Source organism: Acipenser ruthenus, chromosome 22 (assembly GCF_902713425.1).
Source record: "Acipenser ruthenus chromosome 22, fAciRut3.2 maternal haplotype, whole genome shotgun sequence".
Classification (NCBI taxonomy): Eukaryota; Metazoa; Chordata; class Actinopteri; order Acipenseriformes; family Acipenseridae; genus Acipenser; species Acipenser ruthenus.
The window spans coordinates 2,153,542-2,176,130 of NC_081210.1; the positions used below are offsets into that span (position 1 = coordinate 2,153,542).

The 22,589-nt window shown below is 37.8% G+C and overlaps 1 protein-coding gene across 5 annotated transcripts; it reads right to left on the bottom strand.

Annotated features, from left to right (window-relative positions):
- Window positions 1-1,013: 1,013 nt before the first annotated feature.
- On the bottom strand, window positions 1,014-20,607 carry LOC117431464 (putative E3 ubiquitin-protein ligase UNKL). Of its 5 annotated transcripts, none has more exons than XM_058995763.1 (16): window positions 20,344-20,607; window positions 19,120-19,329; window positions 16,054-16,230; window positions 13,648-13,781; window positions 13,043-13,178; window positions 12,835-12,952; window positions 12,439-12,523; window positions 12,065-12,210; window positions 10,578-10,766; window positions 9,813-9,875; window positions 9,196-9,373; window positions 7,968-8,060; window positions 7,108-7,338; window positions 6,324-6,499; window positions 5,780-6,037; window positions 1,014-5,021 (listed from the first exon to the last, which is right to left on the bottom strand). In XM_058995763.1, exons 1-16 carry the CDS (start codon window positions 20,406-20,408, stop codon window positions 4,866-4,868), a joined length of 2,415 nt encoding a protein of 804 aa, XP_058851746.1. In that variant the 5' UTR covers window positions 20,409-20,607; the 3' UTR covers window positions 1,014-4,865. The 5 variants fall into 5 exon arrangements, with proteins under 5 accessions (XP_058851746.1, XP_058851747.1, XP_058851745.1 ...); XM_058995764.1 differs by lacking the exon at window positions 20,344-20,607 and adding an exon at window positions 20,189-20,314; XM_058995762.1 differs by lacking the exon at window positions 20,344-20,607 and adding an exon at window positions 19,826-19,978 and having other exon boundaries at window positions 1,014-5,061.
- Between the last annotated feature and the right edge of the window lie 1,982 nt (window positions 20,608-22,589).

Below are 22,589 nucleotides of genomic sequence, written 5' to 3' on the forward strand. Positions count from 1 at the left end.
AGAACAGTGTAACATAAGAAATGATTAAATAAGAAATATAAATAAATAATAATAATAAATAATAATAATAATAATAATAATAATAATAATAATAATAATAATTCCTTAAAATCAGTTTTGTGAATATGGCCCTATGCATTTAGAATATGAAGTTAACTCCCACCCATCTAAATATAAGCTTGATTTAAAAGAATGCTTTTGACAGCACATCCTCAGGAGCCATCTGGAAACTGGTATCCTCTTAAGCAAAACAAAAAGGCAAATCACACACAAGTTTAAGGTCAATAAATGATTTTAATTCCCATAATGATAATAAAAATAATTCCATTAATTCTGTAAACCATTGCATAAATGCTATAGTGTAACAAGTGTTAACAATTTTAAACAATACACTACAGGTAAAAGATTATGCATTATAAATAATACCTTCTACATTTAAGGGGGAAAAAAAAATCCATTCAGGTCTTCAATCTCATCTGCACACTCAGATTCACCACATAAAGGCTTCCATAAATTAACACATGAGAATTCCCATAATATGCAATTAAGGTCTTATGGATACAACAGACACAAAATTAATATACTGATTGTAATACTTAAATACTAGTTAGGACATGAGCTAGTCTCTCTCGCTAATTTATATTATATATATATATATATATATATATATATATATATATATATATATATATATATATATATCTATATATATATATATAATCTCAATACATAACAGAATAAGGGATATGTTTTAACTTTTATAATAAATTGTCTATCCAAATAAATCTATGAAATGCAGATTGAAGTCTATAAGAATGTAACACCTTTCTTTTTCTACACTTATTTTAGACTGTAAAACCCTGAGAAAAAAAAAAAAAAAATCCATATATATCCTTTTTTGTGTGTTTTTTGTCCCCAGGCTGATAACTATGCAAACTTAAAAACTGCATTCACCAAATCAATGCTACTATCTGAATAATGCAATGCTCTCTCAATCTGTGAAGGATGGTACGTTTAATTTTTTTTTTTTTTTTTTTGACATTATAAAAAGTTTCCCAAGCAATTCTCAAAAATACAAAATCTGTTTCAATAAATGTATGGTTTTTATTTTACTTTAATACTTTGTATTTTATCTCTATTTAAAATTCTTGGTAAATTCCATCCAATGCATAAATATAGTCATTCGTGTTTTTTTAACAAGGAATTGCATAAAAAATAAAAGTACACACTTAAGTCTATATTGTTTGACGTATACATCAAAATGAAATATAAGAGATTAACGAAGCCTAAGACCTTCTAGAACTTTTCCATTAAAGTTACAAGCTGCTTACATTGATGTTCCATTACTAGTGCATTTCTTTGGTCTCCATTCGGTTTCTCTTAAAAACGGATTTGTTGCATCCTTTCAGGACTGGGGAATACACTGTCATCATTTCCAAATGCTGCAATAGGCTGATCTGGAACTTGTAGAGTGTTGTGTGAACAAATCACAGTGCATGCAAACACCTACTGCGATACATTATCACTGGCTGCAGCGCTGACAATATTGGCTCATTTAAAGAGTTACGACCAATATGAGAAAGTGTCGATATCACAGTTAACAGCCACACAGTGGGTCTGTGATTCTCAGCTGGTGGATTACAGACGGTAGGTTTGAGGGGCTGAAATACAAGGCGCAGGGGCAAGATACACTACGGCAATGCAGCCAGCTACAGATGCGTGCTTTTGTATTTTTTTTTTTTTTTTTTTATTTCCCAATCAATTACACTCTTTCGCCAGTTTATTCTTTTTATTTCAAGGAGGTGAATAGCGTAACAAGCCATGTTTAAAACAAGCCAAGTGGAGACCCAAGACACCCACCTTACATTTCAAATACAGTCACTCCTGACAGCAAATAGTTGTGCATAACTATTAATATGCAAAATAGAGAAGAAGGCTTACAATAAGTGACAGTTTAGCACACAAGAAAAGAGAGAAAAACTGCACTACTGTATTCATTAAGTACTTTTAAAAAAAACCATTGATCCTTATGGCCACTTAAGAATACAAACACAACTGTCATTCACTTCTTGAACAATCCTTCACTACAACTTGGATACAGTTGTTGAAACGTTTGAATTCAACATTTATACCTTTAAACATATCCTATAATTTTAAATGAAAAAAAGCATGTTTTGTTATACAGTTCTTATAAATACTCAAGTTAATTTTAACACAATATTAAGTTTGGTCATTTTTCAAACAAATTCATTTCTAGCTGTTTCTTGCTTAGAATGTCTCGGAATGTTAAACAAACAAAAGGTTATTCTCGAACAGCAAAGGTCTTTGGTAAAAACTACAGATGGGATCGAGTCCATTAATATTGTCAGCAAAAGCAAATCAGTTTAAATTGTTCTTTCCTCTTTAGTCCATGTAGGAAACAAAATGGCCTCTACATAAAATTACTGTAAGTGATTCTTTTTATTTCTATATAATTCTTTTTCAATTAATACAGAAGATGGGCAACAAAAGTTGACCGCTTTGGTTTAAAAAATAAATAAATAATAATACTAATACTACTACTAATATATATATATATATATATATATATATATATGCATTTTAACTTCTGAACAAACCCCTTCGAAGGAGGCTATTGGTAGACAAACACTCCCTTCCCTTTTCTACAGGACGAAAATTTTAGAAATGAAAATTGCAAGGGCTTTGTTAATTTAGTCAGTTCCCGTCCACAGCACAGCATTAAGCAAGTCGGATTGTAAACTTTAACTTAAGCACAAAATGTTTTCTGCTAACCATACTCGTTGCTGTAAATGTTAATGGACTGGAGCTATACACAATAAAAGAATATGAACACAAACACATCTTGTGAACACAGTAGTAGGTCATTTAAATTGGTTTAACCTAAGCACATTACATGGTCGTATTTGACAGCACAGTTTACATATTAATTGATCTCTTCTGTATGGACAGTCTGAGAATCATCACTTATCAAAAGTTTAGCAAACAGTGCCAGTTCTCACACATACAGTAAAGGTTTTTTTTTCATTTTTCCTGAATTGCATACTCCTAACCAGATAAAGTAAAGATAGTCTCTTTTTTTAATTGATATTGATACTAAAAAAAAAAAATCTAAAATAACAAAAAATCAAAGCACCATTGCCTGACAAACCAACTGGAAATGGAAACAGGACATTAAGCTTGACGTCAGGTCAAGCAATCACTTGACCAACATTCTCAGGGATGGAAATAAGACTCCTATTGCACAGCAGTTTCACCCATTCCAGGTTTTACTATGAGCCTGATTAGACCCAGTGTATGACTAACAAGCTCATGCGTGCACCTGCTATGCAATGGGAGTCTTATTACCATGCCCAATTCTGATTTTGTGCCGTCTGTTAAAATCATGATTCTTTTTTCAGTAAATCATGAGAATTTCTTTCCCTTATAAAAAAGAAAAAAACAATCTACAATTTTATTTTATTTTTTATCAATTTTGTCTTTGTTTGCATCGATTTGGCTTGTTCACAACTGTAGCAATTTAACTGCAATCTTGCATTACCTACAGAAGCTGAATATTATTATATTATTTTTTTTTTTTTTAGGCAAGGCACTTGGTTCGAGTGGCCACGTATCACATACGCTCATAACAGTTTCAAGAGGCAAGGAGTTCTAAAAAACAAAGTCTCTATAAAGAAAATACAGCCACGCAATACCACGGGTCTGGTACATGCAGCAAACAGATTCCGCCAACAAAACGAATAAAAGAAAACCAGGAACTACAAATGGCAAGAGATTTCCTAAATGCATCGGTAGCATATGTGCCTTTATGATATCATTCTAACTGCTGGTTTATGCTTAGAAGCATTAAAAGTTTGCACTTAAGTTGAAATTAAAAAATGTAAAAATCCTAAGCAAGTTCAACAATACTATTCATATTTATTTCATAAGTACTATGGGTTTTTTGTTTGTTTTTTTAAGAATATGAAATCTTTAACAATATATTTAACTATACCATGATTTAACAGTAAGAAATTGAATATTAAATATTCTATCAAGTTTCACAGTACACAACCAAAGCTTCATATTATAGCATATTTAGAGAAAAAAAAACGAAAACAAACAAAAATACTACAAAGCAGCTTAAATCTAATTCTATAATCATCTATAACAAATCCCCAGGTTTACAAAGTGCTTTTACAAGAAATTAAACTTCTTCACATAACTAGTAAAAGGGTGTTTGACTGATACATTCAGGTACTGAGTGATAAAATCAAGGATTTGAAAATCAATTTCCTATAAAATAAAAATCGGCTGGTTTCACAAACCCTGATTAGCACCAATTAGTTATAATGGGGGTCTTTGAAAGCAGCCTTGGGGATTACTTTCTGGAAACCAATCACTTCACGTGCTGCAAGTCACATGGTATGATTGCAAGTAGATAATTGGCATGAGACTGACCTATGGAACAGGAAGTGATTAGGTAACAGGAAGCAAAACCAACTTTTCAACCTATCTGTAAAAATCTGCACCGCTCCCCCCCCCCAAAAGAAAAAAAAAAAAAAAAGTTTTCTACAGATCATAAAAGTGGGACTCGGTCTAATGTCTAATGCCAATACGAGGAAAAATATTATTATTATTTTATTATTATTATTATTAAGAAAATTAATATGGAAATTCAATTCCCACAGCTGTACCAGTCAAACGCCATTACAATATGTCTAATATACCTATCAATTGAATTACTATATGAAATACTGAAACACACACACAAAAAAGAAGCTAGATTTTAAACTGTTGTTAGCAGAATATACTAGTAGTTCTTTCAAAGGGCTGGATCCAGAAATAGTACCTTGAATGTGTCTACATCACCACTTCATGACTTTTGTCTTACAGTAAGGACATTCTGTTTCACTAGGTGCGCAGTTCTCACAGAGTACATAATGCTGGCAAGGCTGTAGAACGACACACCGGTCATGCTTTTGGCATACTACACATTTCTTTGACTGAAGCTGGTATATCACCTGTGTGATGAGAAAAGAAAGTGTAGAATCCATTACAAACCTGACGGTAAAAAAAAACACCACAAAAGGTATTAGTGTTTTAATAATTCACTAAAACATAGTATAGCGTCTTATGACAACAACAACTTCTAAATAATAATTACAACAGTAACTTCTAATAATAATAATTAATATTAACAACAATAATAATCATCTTTCTAATAAAATGGACACCAATTAAGGATGGACACCTGAATCGATTCAGGATTGCTACGGAGGCATCTTCCCTGCTGGTGTGAGCGGCAGCACGTGTGGCAATTGGGTAAGAACATCGAGAAAGGGTGGGGCTGTTCTGGGACGTTTCTGTGTTGTTGTGTTGTGTTATTGTAATAGTTAGTTGTATATTTTAAATGTTTATAATTCTGCATTTGCTTTTAGGTCTGCTGTGTCTTTTCATCTGCCATTTCTCTCTCTCTGTACCCTTATTTTTCCATTTTATTTTTCCTGCTTCTACAATTATCTGATGCTCCATCATATTCCCTTCTGTTTTAGTGTTTGTCCAGGGCCTGCCAATGAAAATGAGCTCATAGCTAAATCTGGGTGCAATCTTATGACCTGTCATAAATGGTTATTTATCAAATAAATAAATAAATAAATAAATAAATAAATAATAAAGAAAGAAAGAATTGTAACATGTTCTGTTATGAAAAACTTGTTTAAGGGAATTGAAATCATTCACCAGCTCGTAAGGAAACGAACAGTGATTTTCAAACCCTTACCCCGTCTATCAAGTCCAAGTCTGCTCTCAGCTGCCGCTGGATTGATTGAAGCTTTGGTAAAGGGACTTTGTCGATGTCTCCGTAACTCCGCAGAAGGGGCATGCTGGGCGACCGACACATTGCATCGAAGTCCTCCTGAAGCTTTTTCAGCTTGCGCTTTGCATCATCCTTCTTTTGGAAGGCGAGCAGCCTCTCGGCTTCAGCGGATTTCGCTTGATCTTTCGCTTCCTGGGCTTCTGTTTGCCAGGCGTTGCAAGCCTGCAACACAGAGAACATGCAGTCCAGCAAATGCATGACAAGGACCAGTGTAGAGTATAAGCGCTGCTGCTGCTGCTAGCATCTGAGAGCCTACAAACTGAAAAAACAGCCATTTTCTACAATAGCTATTCATAATGAAATCAGACAACGTGTTCAGGAGACATGCACGTCCCCCACACCAAAGGATATCAACTGCACATTGTGATCTGTTCACGCGCCTCTATGCCAGACACCAGGGACATGCATCCCCAGCGACTGTATTCAGAAGCTTCCATTTAGGACCAACCTGCTTAACCTGTTGCCACGAATCCTCCCACTGCTTCATTTTCCTTTTAGCCTCGTCCAGTTCCTTTTGCAACCTTGCCAGATCAGCGGTGCTGGTGCCCGGAGCTGCAGGCGATGGAGTGGGAGAGAAACTTCCACTGCCAAAATCCCAAATACTGCCGGTGCCACCATTCAAACCTAGAGAGAGAGGAGAGAGAGAGGAGAGAGAGAGAGAGAGAGAGAGAGAGAGAGAGAGAGAGAGAGAGAGAGAGAGAGAGAGAGGTAAAGGTATGTTTTTTAAAGGTAAAACATACCTTTAAAAACACTTGGAAGCACTTAAACTTCAATAAGATTGCTGCTGGTACATGAACGATGACAGGAAAACAGAAAGTGTGGTATATCGCATTGATCGACACTTACTCACTGTGTAGATCGTTAAAATAGGTTACAAAAAGACAAAAACATCTCCAACAGTGTCTGGGAGTCTCTCTCATATACAGCTGCGTTGCTCTTTGGATCAACTGAATTAACTCCAAAAAAGCAAATCCAACACAGAGATGGAAATTAGACTCCCACTGCATAGCAGTTTGTCCCATTCCTGGTTTTGCCAAGACCCAAGCTTGTTATCTATACACACTGTGGCTAATCAATCTAATAGTAAAAACTGGAATGGTTGAAACATCTACGCAATAGGAGTCTAATTTCCATCCCTGCTACATTAGGGTTTGCTTTCAGGAACGTTTTGTTAAATGCTGTATTTTTAAAGCCTGGTTTGTGACACGGGTCAGAAACCCTTCTCTTCTTACCTAAGGAGTTCTGAGAGGAGCCGGCCGAGGTGCCCAGGAGCCCGTGCTCGGACTTGGCTGGCTGGGGCTGCTGCTGGTGGGGAGCCATTGCAGAGGAGAGCAGTGACTGGGAGAGGGACTGGGACAGAGAGCTCAGAGGAGAGGCAGAGAGGGAGGAAGAGCAGTGCAAAGAGGAACGAGCAAAAGAGCCGGGGATATTCACTGGGGCGGAGCCTCCCAATAACCTCTGATCTGTCAGAGAAAAAAGGGACGGAGGATACAAATCACATGGTCAGGGCACCGAGGAGGCAGGGCTTCCCAAACCCACTCCTCAGGACCCCAGTGTCTTCTGGTTTTCATTCCAAATGAACTTCACTTAAATAATAATTGGACCTTTTTAATTGTTCTCAGCTCTTAAAAAGTTATAACATTTAACTTGAAATCTGCAACTTTTTAGGAGCTGAGAAAAATTTTAAAAAGGTGAAATTAAACAAATTATTAGTTCAATTGAGGGTTTAGTTCAGTAATTGAGAGCTCAGTTGAAATGAAAAACGGAAGACACAGGGGTCCGCGAGGAAGGGTTTGGGAAGCCCTGCTGTAGGGTATTCCCTGGCTGTTGCTACCTAAATACGACATGCATCTCTAGATAGGATGTGGGACTAATGCACTACTAATTTTAAAATACAAACTAGTTGCTGCCTAGGCAGTAACTGCAATTGAAGACAGAACTAGACTGTTAACATCTAAAATGAAAAACAAAAACATGAAAGCCTTTAATTAACTTAGCAAGCTCTTCAGAGGAACACAGTTATCTACACTCAGTTATAACCTTTTCAGCTCATCAGGCTAAATAATCATCCTGCTATAAAACGATTACTTACTCCTTAATCCAAGGTCACCGTTTTCTTGTTCTTCCAATTCTTTATCAAGAAATGCTACGTTTATGTCACTAAAATTCAGGTCAAGAGCAGAACCTGGAATATACAAAACAAAAAACAAAAAAAAACATCAAATCAGGACGCTATTTTAAAAAGAACAAAACCCACACTGCACTCATTAAAAAAGGTTACACACAATAACGACGGTCTAATTGAATAGACATTCAGAGTGCAGAATTTGGAGACTGCTGCAGATGACAGCAGAAGCACTGGTGCTCAATATTAAAATGTTTAAGACTATCTCAGCTAGAACACAACAGCAATATCTTCCTCTTGGGGCTGCACCTTCAGACGCCTATTAGACTCATGCAACACTAAAGTAGCTCCCAGTGGAAAGGCAATTCTAAAGGGCAGGGTGCATCGCTAAAGCAACTGCTGCTCTTGGATCCACTTGTTAGCTGGCAGGGTAGCTGCCTCTGACTCAGACGGGAATTCGGAGCCAGCGAGTGGATGATCAGGTCAGGGAGCTGAGGGGAGGCCCTGTGGGTCTTGCTTATCGGTTTATCAGAATGAGTTTTCTTTTCTACAACCAAAACATAACGCTTGCATAACAATGGTAACCATGATAAAATATCTAACTACTTGCATAAGACAGATGATAGGCTTTGTATTACTCTTTAAAAGATCAAAGTTTCATATTCTATACAAACTCAATACTATTGGACACTATTGGACTGGGATTATACTATTACCATTGTTAATTGTATTGTATACTTAACCAAAAAAGGGTGGATGTTTAAACATTACCAGTACTTAAAACACTTTTCCCAGGTACACGTTTCCAGTACATTTAAAATAAAGGCAATATAATTATGCGACCAAATTTTAAAAAATAATAATAATTGAACTACATACAAAGAAAACCTTGGTAATCTGTATACTTGTTTATTTATTGCTATCACTTTTAGTTATTTAAACAAGAACAAGAACCCCCTGCAAAAAAAACACAGCTTCATGTATCTGGCAAAGGAGACTCTTATAAAGTTTCATTAAAACACAAACCCCAGGAATGAAGCACCGTACACAATGAAAAGCCCTCACCTGCTCTGCAGTAAGCTGTTTCGTGGTGTTTAACTATTCCAGCCCTCTCCCTCTCCCTCTCCCTCTCCCTCATTCAGCAATACAGGGTTTGTTTTAGTTTATTACTGTAAAATAAATCAAGTAAACTTACCTATTACTGATTCAACTGTATTGCTACCTGGGTAGAATGGGGTAGCTTTGGCATTCATCGTTGACAAAGCCGTGGGGGAGGAATTATCAGAGCCAATACTAGAGGCCAGACTTGAAGTAATACTGGATGTGATACTCGAAGCCAGTGGGTTAGCCACTGAAAATACACTAATAAGGTTCTGGAAACAAAGCAAGACAAGAAAACACTGATTATAGGAACCATCAAGCATCTTGCTTGTTAAAGTGTTCAACATTAAACTATTCAGACAAGAAATTCATGAGATGAACTACATGAGGGTGGTGCTCTCTCAAACTCACAGGTGCAGGAACAATAATGTTTATATACAACCAGTACTGTACTATAGTAGTGCCCTCATATGGAGAGTCACAGGAACTTCAGCTCACAGAATACAGTATTATAAAATTGAATCTCATTGGCTAACAAGTGTTCCACCCTGTGCAGACATGTCACAATACCATCATAGGTTAGAACTTTCAGAACCACTCTGCCTGATTCACTTGACAACAAACCCAGATAATGGATTTCACATCTGCCGTGTGGTATTGCTTTTATAGAATACTGTTACCCGTACATACGATTGACCGGCCACAGCTCACCTGTTTTTCTTGGTCATTTAATTTCGGATTACTGTCCAGTGGGTGACTCTTCATATTCTTTGCCTATAAAAAAAGGGCTTTATGTTAAAATTGACACAATATTATACACTAAAAGTGACGGTATATTACTTTAAAAAAAGAAAGAGGAAAAAAAAGGGGGGGGGGTGCAATTTAAATATATTTAATGAAAACAAATACAGTACATCCTGCAGCCCCCGTCAATAGTATGAATCTATTTCCCTGTGCTTGCTTAAACAGCTGGTTTCACAGAACCAGTCATGCTAACCTGGGTCTGTGGAACCACAATGAAATGTTTTGAGAAGCAAGAATCTGCCCTCTTTTCATACGTCATCACAAACTCATCCTGAAGAGCTGTCAATACAACCATGCACAAGATCGCATCAGTTTCATTCCCTGCCTCTCGTTCAGCATGCACAAAGGTCGAGACCTCAGCAACACGGACATGATCTTCAGTAGAAAGACGGCAGGTAGGGGATAGGGGGTGACTCAGAACAATTTGCCATTAACCTGCTGACCCCCTTCAAAAGACGTTTCTTTGTACTGTACGTTACAAGAGCTTTCTGCCACTAACCTCGGCTGAATCTCACTGATAATAAAAACAAAACAATACAAATAAAAAATGTAAAAACTCCTATGAAACATGCGTAAGCGTCCCTGTGTCTCTGAGCTTTATTTTAAACTGGCCGCAAGTCGCCAAAAAATCCCCAGCCAGGAGCGTTAAAGGAAAAATGAATCTTTATATACCTGATCCTCGCGTTCAAAGCCAGGCGCTTTTGGGTAGTTAGACGTTGGAGAAGATACATTGGACGTGGTGGATTCTGAACATAAGCTACCATTAGTAAAGCATTTGGGCCTGCTCATGGGTCCAATAGGGGATAATGAACTGTTGCTTCCTGAGCTGGATGTTACAGTCGGACTACTAGAGCATGAAACCTGAAGGAGAGAAGCACAGAGCAGCGTTTTAAACAGGTTTCAGGGCTGGAGCTGCGGTGAGCTGGCTGCTCTTGTGTTGTAAAGCATCTGCCAGTTGAAAAAGCCCTGTTTGCAAGTGGCTTCATGAAATAAAAAAAATAAAAAAAACAGATGGGAGATTGAAGGGAAGTTTCAATGTGTCAATCAACCGGGCTCCGAATAGCAGAACTGGTCAGACGAAGAGCAAGCTCTGTGCAGCCATCACAGCTCGTCTGAGACTTGAGCAATTACACTGATGGCTTCAGATCTAAATAAGAAGAAGAAAGCAGCGAGCAAACTATTCTCGATACTGACTTCTACAGTGTCTCAAAGTACGTGAATAAAACAGAGAACGGAGGATTAAAAAACAAATGACATAAGTAATGCATACAGGTATACTGTAGCTTCCTCCAGGAGCGTCAGACAACACACACACACACACACACACATATATATAAAAGCTGAAGGACTCTGGTGGTGAAGAATAAAATGGATACAAAAGTAAAACTGCCAATTGTTAGAGTACTTAAAACTTAATGTTAAAAAAAATTAATCTGTGTACACCCTATCAGTACAAACACCACATATATTACTAATTTATAAACAGCTTTAAGAGATGTACACATGAAACTCAAGCTACAGTACAGACATTTCGACTACTGTACAGTGGACTTGTAAAAGTGACAAACACCTTGAAGAACCAGTCTGTACTGTGTGTCTGACAGAGGCCATTAAAAAGCAGCATCGTCCCATGAACGGCTGCACTGCACAGCAGCAATGTGGCTGCCATTGCTGTTCAATATACAAGGAGATCATTGGCAACTTATTTCTTTAGTGACTAACTGCCCTTTACTTTATTGTTAACCATTATTATTGATGGTTCGTACAAACATAGTTAATATCACTCTCTATACAGTATATAGCTTCAAGCTCTTAACCAAGCAAGTTACCAAATTCAGTCTAGGAGTGCACTGTAGCTCCTAATGATCTGCACGTTGCTACAGAAGGAAATCACAGGCTCAGACTGAATGCCACCACTGTCATTATATCAAGCATCCTTAACGATACAAAAAAATGATAAAAAACGGGTACAATTAATTGACACAAACAAAATTCCAAAACAACTATCACATAAATAAAAATAAGAAAGATAGTTCTTTAAAGTCGCTATTAAAGAAATAGTGACCTTGTCATTCTTATCCCCGTCGCATCAATACAAACCTTAAATCTAATTCAAACAAGACAACAAAGATTAAAATAAAGCATGATGATGCACATACATTTCCAGTTTGTCCGTTGTTAGTAGTGCTGTTGACATAGTCGTTAACTGTGCCGTCTGTATAGTGTTGAGAGCCTGTCTTGGACTGGGATCCACTCTGCATCACAGTAAGCAACGAACTCATGGTCTCTTCTGTGGAGGGGATTCCTGCAACAAAGCGCACAGAGTCAGCGTTGCGTCCAAGGGCAAATATTACCAATCAATCAGTTTCATAGCTGAAAGCTTGAGGTTTGATTGCAAAACTACAAGCATTTAGGTAGAACTTTATTGGGTACGTTTATGGACATTCAAATCAACAAGGTTGTTATGTGTTTTTATGGTTTCATTATGTATCTGCTACTAGACCACAATAAGCTTTTTGGTAAAATGACTTACTTTCCACATGTGCAAAAGCACAGAAGGGACCACGCGGGCAGTATCCTGTTTGGCGCATGTCATTGCATTTTGTGGACTTGTAAATCTAAATACAAATAAATATATATATTTTTTTTAAATGTATTAGGTTGCGATGAAAACACATGACATGCATAAGAAACGAACTAGAAACAACACCAGCAAAAACATTAAGCAGCTCCAATTACGAAACAAAACCAAACACTGTTTCTCACAGCAGCTCAGCAGTCTCAGACTTTCAAACCTAGGAACGATTTCTGATTTTAAAACCTTGGCTGAATGACGGCATTGAGAAAGACGAGTTGTCGAAACGTTTGCTTCGTTTCTATTATTTTGCGATTGGGCGTCTGTTTGAAGTTGTGGAAGAAACGTCCTTACCTCGGGGTGGAATTGCTGTTCAGTGCGTGAGTGGCAATATTGACAGTGATCCCCACTGTCACACTTTGAGGGTTCCCCCCATTCATCCCCATGCTTTACATTAGGACATGGCGTTGATCTAGAAAAGAAGTATAAAACACAAGACTGACCTACAATCACGTGAACTAGAATAACATGTCATAACAAACGCCTGTGCATTTCTGCGTACCTGTATTTGAATTTTCTCGGATTCCTTCTCCTGTCCCGGCTATTGTGATAGTGTGGGCAGGCATACCCCTGTCGACAGAGGCGCGGTGGTTTTGTGCATTGCTCCGTCTTGTAGTTTGCCAACACAAAGTTGGTATCTGCATGAAAATGTAGACATTTTTACCCATGCTGTCAACAATTAGCGTGAAGAAAAATTATTATTATTTTTTTTTTCAATTACAACTGCATATCAGTAATGTATAATTCCAGTAGGGGTCAGTGTTAAGAATAAAAAAAAAAAAAAAAAAAGAAAAAAATTTATGAAACTGGATTTTATTATACCAAGAATGAAAAAAAAAGGATTTTGCTCATGCCGTTTCCATATATCACAAATACATTTTTGTTTCTTCTTCTTCAAGTAAATCAGAATGGCAGATTTCAAAACGTTCCAGCACATCTTACTTTGCTGTAAGTCTCGTCTTGTACACAGTAGACTACCAGCTGATAAAAATTCGACACACGTGCATAACAGGTTTTTCTATGGTGTTTGAGCGTCTTTTCGTTTCGGACTCGGGTGACAGAACAAGGCAGGGTGAAGGGTGAAGGGTGAGGGCTGCGCTGTCTTACCCTGCCACCTAGGGTCCTCGCTGAGGGTTTTCTCAATCATTGCCTGGCTGGCCAGGACTCCCGGCTGCAGGTCTGGAATCCCCTCCCCAGCTCCAAGCTGCCCGTTCTGCAGAGCCTCCTGTGCCTGCAGCTCTCTGCAAATCATTTACACTGTTAGAACAGGACCAGCTGTACCCAAGGGATGCACCTTTTAAACCTTTTGCACAAACGCTCCTTAACCCTTATGAAGATGTTATACTTTTGTGTTTATTTCAAATTTTCAATACATTTCCACACATAGTATTCGATCCTTGTAAAATGTAAAATATTAATTATAGGTTAAAGTGAACAGTAAGTAAAATACTAATGTCGTTCAGGGTTTTTATTTGCATTTACTGTTTAAATGTTTAACCCTTTACAGCCAGAATTTTAACAACAGCATTGTGTGGACAATAAAATGGATGTGTGTGGGCAAATTCAAATTGCCTTCATGCGTAGAATGAACACGTGTTGCTAAGCAACTAGAACACTAGACAGAACCTCTACACACCCAGAGCAGCCCTCTGAAAACTCCTTCATGGGATTCACTGCACAGTATTGGTTCTGCAGAGTATTTTTTTCATGAATATTATTTTTTTATTTCACAGTAAAATCTATAACTGTAGCAGCCTATCTTCACAGTCCACAGCAGTATGTTATGGCTATGATGCACAAGGACACTGGGAATGTAGAAATCATATGTATTTTTTTTATATAATTTGGAAATACACACATGATTAAGAACCATAAGTTGCTACACTGTATATAAAATGCAATTCTGTGCAGGAAAACTACGGTATTGGGATGCAGTCCTCCTGTACACAGTCTCAAAAATGTTCACTGAAATAGAAAGTATCCTTAATGATATAGAAGTAAACATTCTGCATTATTTAAAACGTAGTACACAGGTTATACAGCACATTGTATTAATTTGAGGGCCATATTTAAATGGTGAGTGAGTGTGCGCGCACACACACACACACACCTTAAAGAGGAAGTTCTCCACTTCTTTAAATACTGAGGCTGTGCAACAACATCCCTAACCCAGTTAACCACCAAAGCTACTGCCAATACTCACAAGTGTTTTCTAGGGCATAAGTAATTGATACAGCAATACTGAAAGTATTTTAGAAACACTCAAAAGACACACCCCCAACAGCTGTACATACAAAACTAAAAGCAGATCGCCATGAACTACATCCAGGATATGCACATGCAGAACATTTTTGACACTCAGACATACGGAAGGCTTCTACCGTATATACCCCTAGACTCTGATGCTCAAAAAAACCTGAACAAGAACGTTACGTTTTTTTTTTTCTCACAATGTTCTGAGGATATACCCTGTGTGCTTACTCCACTATAAAAGTATATAATAAAACACGAAATACAGCATTTCGATATTTTGCTTTCTGTTTTTATTCTCTATCCCTGCAGAAGCCAATAATAAAATAAAGCTTGCTGTTCAGTTCATTAGGACTGCCAGTTCCCACATGGGTGTCAGATCCTGGCAGACACAGTATCTTGCTGTGCTGATCAGAGGCCTTTTGTGTTACTGTGCAGTGTGCTCCAGAACTCTTACTGGCAATGCGTACAAATAACAAACAAAAACTAGACATTAGTGGTTAAGCACACATAGCGGACTGCACTAAAGACAACAGGACTCTTATTGTTTTTAGCATGGCAGCCCTGGAAATCCCCCCAGCTGTGCAGTTGCAGACAGTTCAGAATTGTACACTAGAGATAGACAGGGACCTGACCATTTCCTCTCTCGACTGCAGCTGCCATGGATGAGCTCACAGCAAGGAGTCATGATCAGTAAAATTAGAATTCAATAACAGCACACAGTTATTACATGTTTTGGCATTTGGTACTTTTTTTTTAAAGCCACTATAAGGATAAGGACAGCAGCAGCATTCATAAAACTGAATTCAAGAACAAGTTTGAAAAACTGGAATACCAGCAACCGAGTGAACAGACTGTTCAAAAAATGCTCTACAACTTGGAAAACTAAAGAGAATACTCGAATAGTCTGACTCACCCCTGTTATTTACAAAATAAACTGTTCACATTGGAATATCAAAGTGGGCTTTCTTCAATGAAACCTGTGTTGAAGCAATCAGGGAAATGCATGGGAAGGAGAATTACTTCATCTCGAACAGTTAAACTATTCGCCAGATGTTGCATGCTGGCCAAAAGATATATCAAAATCCCCCACAACCCCCCCCTTTTTTTTTCTCTGCACTAGATTAAAATGAGAACTTGATCCCCTTGTTCATAAATTGTCGACAGCTGTAATATCTACAGTAAAGTGCATCCACATTTTAGATATCCACAAATCAAGCAGTGCAAATGGTGCAGAAAATCTCTCTCTCTCTCTATATATACCTTATATCGTATACTGGAGGTCTAAGATCATGCGGGCCGTGAGCAAAGGCGCAGTGAAGCCCATTCTTCACACAGTGCCCTCGGGCATCTGTTTCATGGATACAAGTGCCAGTCTTGTAATAGCGCAGGTGATACTTTCGTTCCGTGTCACCTGTAGTTCGATGCAGATAGGGGCAGCTGAAAACACAAAGAAAATGAGACAAAGACAATGTGAAAGGAATAACGTCTTGTGTTCAGCAGATTTAATTCAGTGAACTCTGACGAATGATTAGAAGAGAAGGGTGAGACGGAAATAAATAATAAATAAATAAATAAATAAAATCACTGAATGTTACTGACAGAGTTCAATCATGGGGATCAGAGATGGAAATAAGGTTCCTATTGCACAGCTTTAGAATAAGTCTGACCAGTCACACCTGAGCTCAGGACGTCAACGGTCTCCAAAATTCAGCTCAGATGTTATTAACAAAGACCAGGCACGGACTTCACTGCTGTGCAATGGGAGCCTTGGACTAAGTATTAAAGTGAGCTTGCATGCCCAGCCAGTATCACTGCTCATCACCTTTCCTGACCACTTAATTCACAAAGACGGTATGGCTCCATTAAATAAATAGAACAGTCCTTTCCAATCTAAGCAGCCTAAGACAACGGGTAAACAGTGTCACAGTTTCTCTTCAGCACTAATGAGGCATTTAATTGAGAAGCAATGGATAGCAACAGCATACCTGAAGAGGCCCTGCAGCCTAATTATTCAGTGCAGGCAGAGTATGACATAAGTTTGTTTTTCTGTGTCCTTCTTTAAAAAACATCTCAAATATTTACATTGCAGAATAGTACTCATACCTGACTTGCATGTCCTAGCTTGTAACCATGAGCATAACAAGCACTCGATACATTAAAAAAGGATGACACACTCATTTCAAGAAGTCCCGACCCACAAGGGAAGTGCACAAATAAACTGCACAACAGGTTTTTCACAGCCTGTGATTTACTGCTTCACTGCTGAAGCAATTGCAACAGTTCAATTAGCGGCGATTTACAGTTGCTAAGAGATGGAATGAACCAGACCTCAACTCAATCTTCATTTTTTCCATCTTTACAGAAAATAAAAAAATGACAAAAAATGATAAATAGCAGGTCATTGCTGGCTAGCAGCAGCTGAAACATCAGTGCTGTTTAATGACGCTAAAAGATGCAGCCAAACACTTCTGACAGCATTAAATACTAACATCATTAAACAGTATGCATCATTAAACAGTATGCATCATTAAACAGTATGCATCATTAAACAGTATGTCACCAATGACCATGCACAACGGTATCTAAACCATATAATACTAATCATAAACTCTGAAGCAAAACTGTAGTAGACAAAAACTCTGTGCAAATGCCTATAGGTTTCACCTACACTGGACCTGTAATACAGCATCAGTACTGTAGGTCACTATTACCAAATGTCATGCTAAATGTTAGCAAAATTGTGCATTGCATATGCACTGGCCAATCATTTATCAAAATGCCTAAAGGCTATACAGTATGCTCCCCCTATTGCACGCACACATCTTTCTCTGGCTGCTGTGCTTATGCACTGCTGATAAAGATAATATTCCATGGTGAACAATGCCAGCTCTGTGCCGCATCCACCATGACAGGTACGTTCCCAGTGAAGTGAAAGTCCTGCTCATTTTCATATTCCCTGTAGTTTGCATTTAAAATTGTGGAAGTGACGCGCGATAGGATCTGATATTCCATCAATGAAAACTCTCCATTATAAAAAATATATATACTGTTATTATTAAGCACTACCAAGTATGTAGCCCTTTGTTTTATACTGGGTTTATTTTCACTGATTATTAATAGATGCCTTTAGGAATTATTCCTCAGGTGTGTCTTATTAAACTCAGTGAAACCATGAATGGATCACACTGCTATGCAATGGGGTGTCTTACTTCCATTCCTGCTGCAGGTCTACAACTCAAGAGTACTTACAGTCGCCCATGGTTTACAGAACACTGCAGCTGCAACTATATCATTCAATTTAACACACCGTTTTGATTTATATTGCTGTTAATTAAAAAATTCGGGTATCAGTTTTTTTTAAACACTTTGGGAAGCTGGCTCTTATTGCTGTTCCATTTGCTGTGTTTATTTAGCCATGTTTTCTTTGCAGCAAACTGTGTGTATTTAAAATGCACAGTAGTGTATATTTAAAAACCAGCCTAAATCGCCGACACTGGTGTAGTGAAAACTATTAACAGTTAAAGTGTTCCGAGCAGATTACTGTATTTAAAGCAGATCTAATTTCAGGGGTTACTTGTTATCTAAATTACACATAGCGAAGGACACAACGTGCTTTGTTATGTTAACCGATAACTCAGGCATATACAGTATTGTCACACGCTGCAGGAAAGAAGGGGGCGTGTACCAGCGTGTACCCATACAGATAACACCGATGCAGATGCATTCTCGCCAAGAACAAACACGAATACGTTTAAAAACATAACAAACAAACAAAAAACATTGCCCATTTTGTTTAGTTTCGCAAAAGAACACGGAAACGCTGATCTCTGTTATAGGATCGCTGCACACAAGCATGGCAGAAGGGGCGTGTACTGCACTTCTCAATAAAGGAACAATGGGGCAATGTTCTGCAAAGCGCACACAGCAGGAACAGTTTACAACGTGTTGATACACTTGTACAGTGTTCCAAAAGAAAGCGCTCAATTATTTTACAAACTTAGAAAATTAATTCAGTTCTCAAATAGTTGAAATTCGTACCCGTTTACAAATCACTGTATTTAACAATGGAAAGAAAACACACACCACGATACAGGTTTTTAAGCCATTAACTAATAAAATTAAAAAATACATACATCAAAATAAAGTAACACATACATCTAATTATATATATATATATATATATATATACACACACACACATATATATATATATATATACACACATATACAAACAGTACAGTGAATATACAACAACAACAACATGATCATGCCGGAATAACGCATTTGCATCAACACAATAAAACAAAATGACTGAACCCTGCTCACTCGTCTCCGTCCGGGCAGATCCCCGTCGTCTCGTCGTATTTGGTACAGTACACGTCCGGACTGTAATTAAAGGTTCCATCTCGCCTCCGGATCGGTCTCCGTCTCCTCTGGTTTAAGAAATGCCAGTGAAAGCAAGTGTAGGGTCTGTGCTGCGTGCACTTGTGTTGCAAGAAGAGCGGGCACTGTTCCGTCCTGAATTCTTTAAGATAGCTGGAAAGTGCGAGAGACAAGCGTAGAAAAATAAATAAATAAAACTGTAACAATTAAAAATAAAAAGAAAGCAAAAGAAACGTCACTCTTTCATACAGACCATAAACAAAGCCGCTAATTTGGCGCACTCCGAAATTTACAACTACGCTGTTTCGGACTTCTCGGTTTATATTTAAGCTAAACAATATACTAAGCCTTTAAAAAAAAATATGCATAAACACTATTAAAGAAAATGTTATGCAAACGCTACAGTTGTGCGTAACGTCCTAGGCTAACACAGTTCACAATAATAACATGTTGTGTGATTGTTGATGATCCGTCACAGTCTGTAAATGCACGTACGACTACCTCCCGACAACAGTAATTTTGGATAACCGTATGCTTTAATAGATTTCGCTCTGTGCATACTTCCTGTGCACAATGCAGGCAGGACAATAACTAAAAGCAAACAGGTAATTTTAAAAAGCAATATTCTAAAGACATAACATGACCAGACCGAATTTTCGTGTCACTCATTGTTGCAAAAATGTTACTCCATGCTGCCAACAAAAGTCCTGTGCTTCGCTCACGACACTTTGGTATCCAATACAAAAACTGCGCAAAATTATTTCCGTTAATCCAGTCCAACTGCATGCACGTACGTAAGAAAGCTACGTAAAGACTTCATCAAATCAGGCCGAAATGGAAGAACGCGAAATAAATAAAAAGTGAATTCCAACTTCTCCGTTGACCATGCAAAGAAATAACAACGTGTTTGTTTTTTTAATTAGGAACTAATTGAGCTGACAACGCAATACAAACGTTTTTTCGAAACATAACTGCAGCATTTTGTTATTTTTTTGCGTTTTTATTTACTTACGTGAATTCCGAAGAATTTGCTAAAGGAAAAAGCACCATTTTTAAATCCACTCTAAGGTGCCGAAATCTGCAATGCTATCGATTTCGTGCGGCCAACGCGTTTTCAGTGTGGGATTTTTCCTGCATTTGCTGCGGTTTGTTTTTCGCTTTACTTACGTGTAGTGGGTTGGTTTCTCTGTTTGAGCAGAAGCGCTCGCCGCCGTTTTCGAAACCGACGGCATTTTTAGTCAAAACAATAAAAAGCGCCTGCGCGAAGGCCCGCTCAGCTCCCCGTACTCTCGTACACCACAGCAGGGCAGCATGGGCAACTGGCGGGATAAACAAACAGCTCTCTCTGCCCCTGAGTTTGAGCGGGTCGCAGAAGATTCCTGTACCCGTGTAAGAGCTAAATTAGCGGACTATGCTTTCTGCAGCACTACAAATAACATACATGTTGTGCTTTCCGTTTCAATTAGCAATTTTGATGCAGGAAACTCCCTCTGAAAAGTTGACCTAACTAGGGGTATTTTTACGACGATTTTACCATTTTTGTTTTTTCCAATAGTTCATATATCAATGCGTTAACTTTGCTTCCTTGTGCTTTACCATGATACTGTATAAAATTGTTTTCTCCTCTTTTCACATAACAGTCCATCACTGAAGATTAACAGGTTTCCTGTTGGAATGTAGAAGCAGTCTAAAACTACTTTTCCCAGTCTCCTGAGCCATATAGATAATATACAGTGTGGGTCTATATGGGACATATTCACTAGGTTAGCAGGGGTCATACACAAGTATCAAACACATACAATATGTAGCGCACACCTTAGTGTAAATGGGCAGGACATAATAAGAGGATGTTGCATCCCAATACATGTGTAATACATAGAAGCTGCCTCCCAGTTGTAAGGAAGTTTCAGTCAATGGGATCTGTCAGGGTTGATAGCAGGCAGGAGTTCCAGTATACTATGGGGCTGTGTTTTCAATATCTTCATTGGTGAATCACAGTGCCATCTGATGCACAGTCAAATAAAAGGAACCAGTTATTAGATTAGGGACAGGGAATTCTTAACACAGGCCAACTCAATGTTCCAGAAGGAAAGGTGAAAGGCTATGTCATCACGAGATATAAATAAAGTGTTATGTGTAAAATTATTATTATTTATATTCACTGTACAGTGAAATCTGTCTATTGTGACAACCATTATGTCTTATGATTGATACATACATATCCCTAAAGCATTTTACACTGTGCAAGTGTTGAGCCTTTTTCTGTAAAGCCAATGCTACTGGAGGAGAAAGAGGAAACTAGGATTGTGAAGTCATTTATTTGAAGCTTTTCAACATGAATGTTTTGTTATCTTTTTAGAAGCTGGTGTAGATAATTATTAGTTTCCAGACTGGTGGAGAAGCATTGTCAAAATGCCACAAGAATGATGGTATATTCTTTCATCTCAATTGGGAACAGTTTCTAAAGTAAATTCCACACTGCAATCGAGGTCAATGTAAAAAGTCCTTTACACAGCACTTTCGGTTCAAAAAAATGTTGCTCTTTGAGATTGTACTGAATCTTCGTGTCAAAGCCAGTGCCAGTGTGTGGCCAGATGTAAGTGTTGAGATCGTGATGATTGAAAGCTCTGTGCAGGGTATGATATAACTCTGCAGCTGTGCTAAGATTATATCAGCCTCTTAAAAAATGTTGACACAGTTACATATTCTGTTCGGTATATTAAGACTGGAATCGCATTTCAATGAAAAGCCGAACATCAGAAATATTTAACATAAACAGTGTTATGTTGCAGGACGAGCCCCGCCCACGTGTTATTTTCAAACTTGCTCTCATGTTATGCTAAGACAAAGTAGCGGCCAATAGCCAAAGAAAACAAATACCATTAACTTGTCGTAGTACAGACCTTTGCTGCAATCATATCCCAAATGAACCGCCTCATTTCTCCTCAGATATTGACAATATTACCTCATTCACATATTAACCCTTTTTCTGTAGTTACCAAAAGTAAAGTAGTAATTGAGACAAACTATTTGAAATATAATGCCGACCTATGTGTCTAGTGGTAGCCTGTAAATGTGCAATAGATAGTCCTATGTTTACACTTGGGCCTTTTATATACCTTCTGTCCTTCTTCAATGGATGGTGATTCACTATTACAAACTTAACACAAATATTATATAATTGATAGCTAGACTGCCTTGCCACTCCATGTACAGTGTTACATGCTTATCATATGTGTCAGGCAGATTCTGTAGATAGAATTGATACAAAAAATACATTTTATATAATTTGTAAAAACTACATATTAATGTTGCAGGCAAACTAATTTATGTTCTGACTTCTTTTTCTCGCATCTAAAAAGGTGTCTCATACATGCAAATCTACTGTACTGCAAATGCAGAGTGATTCTGAA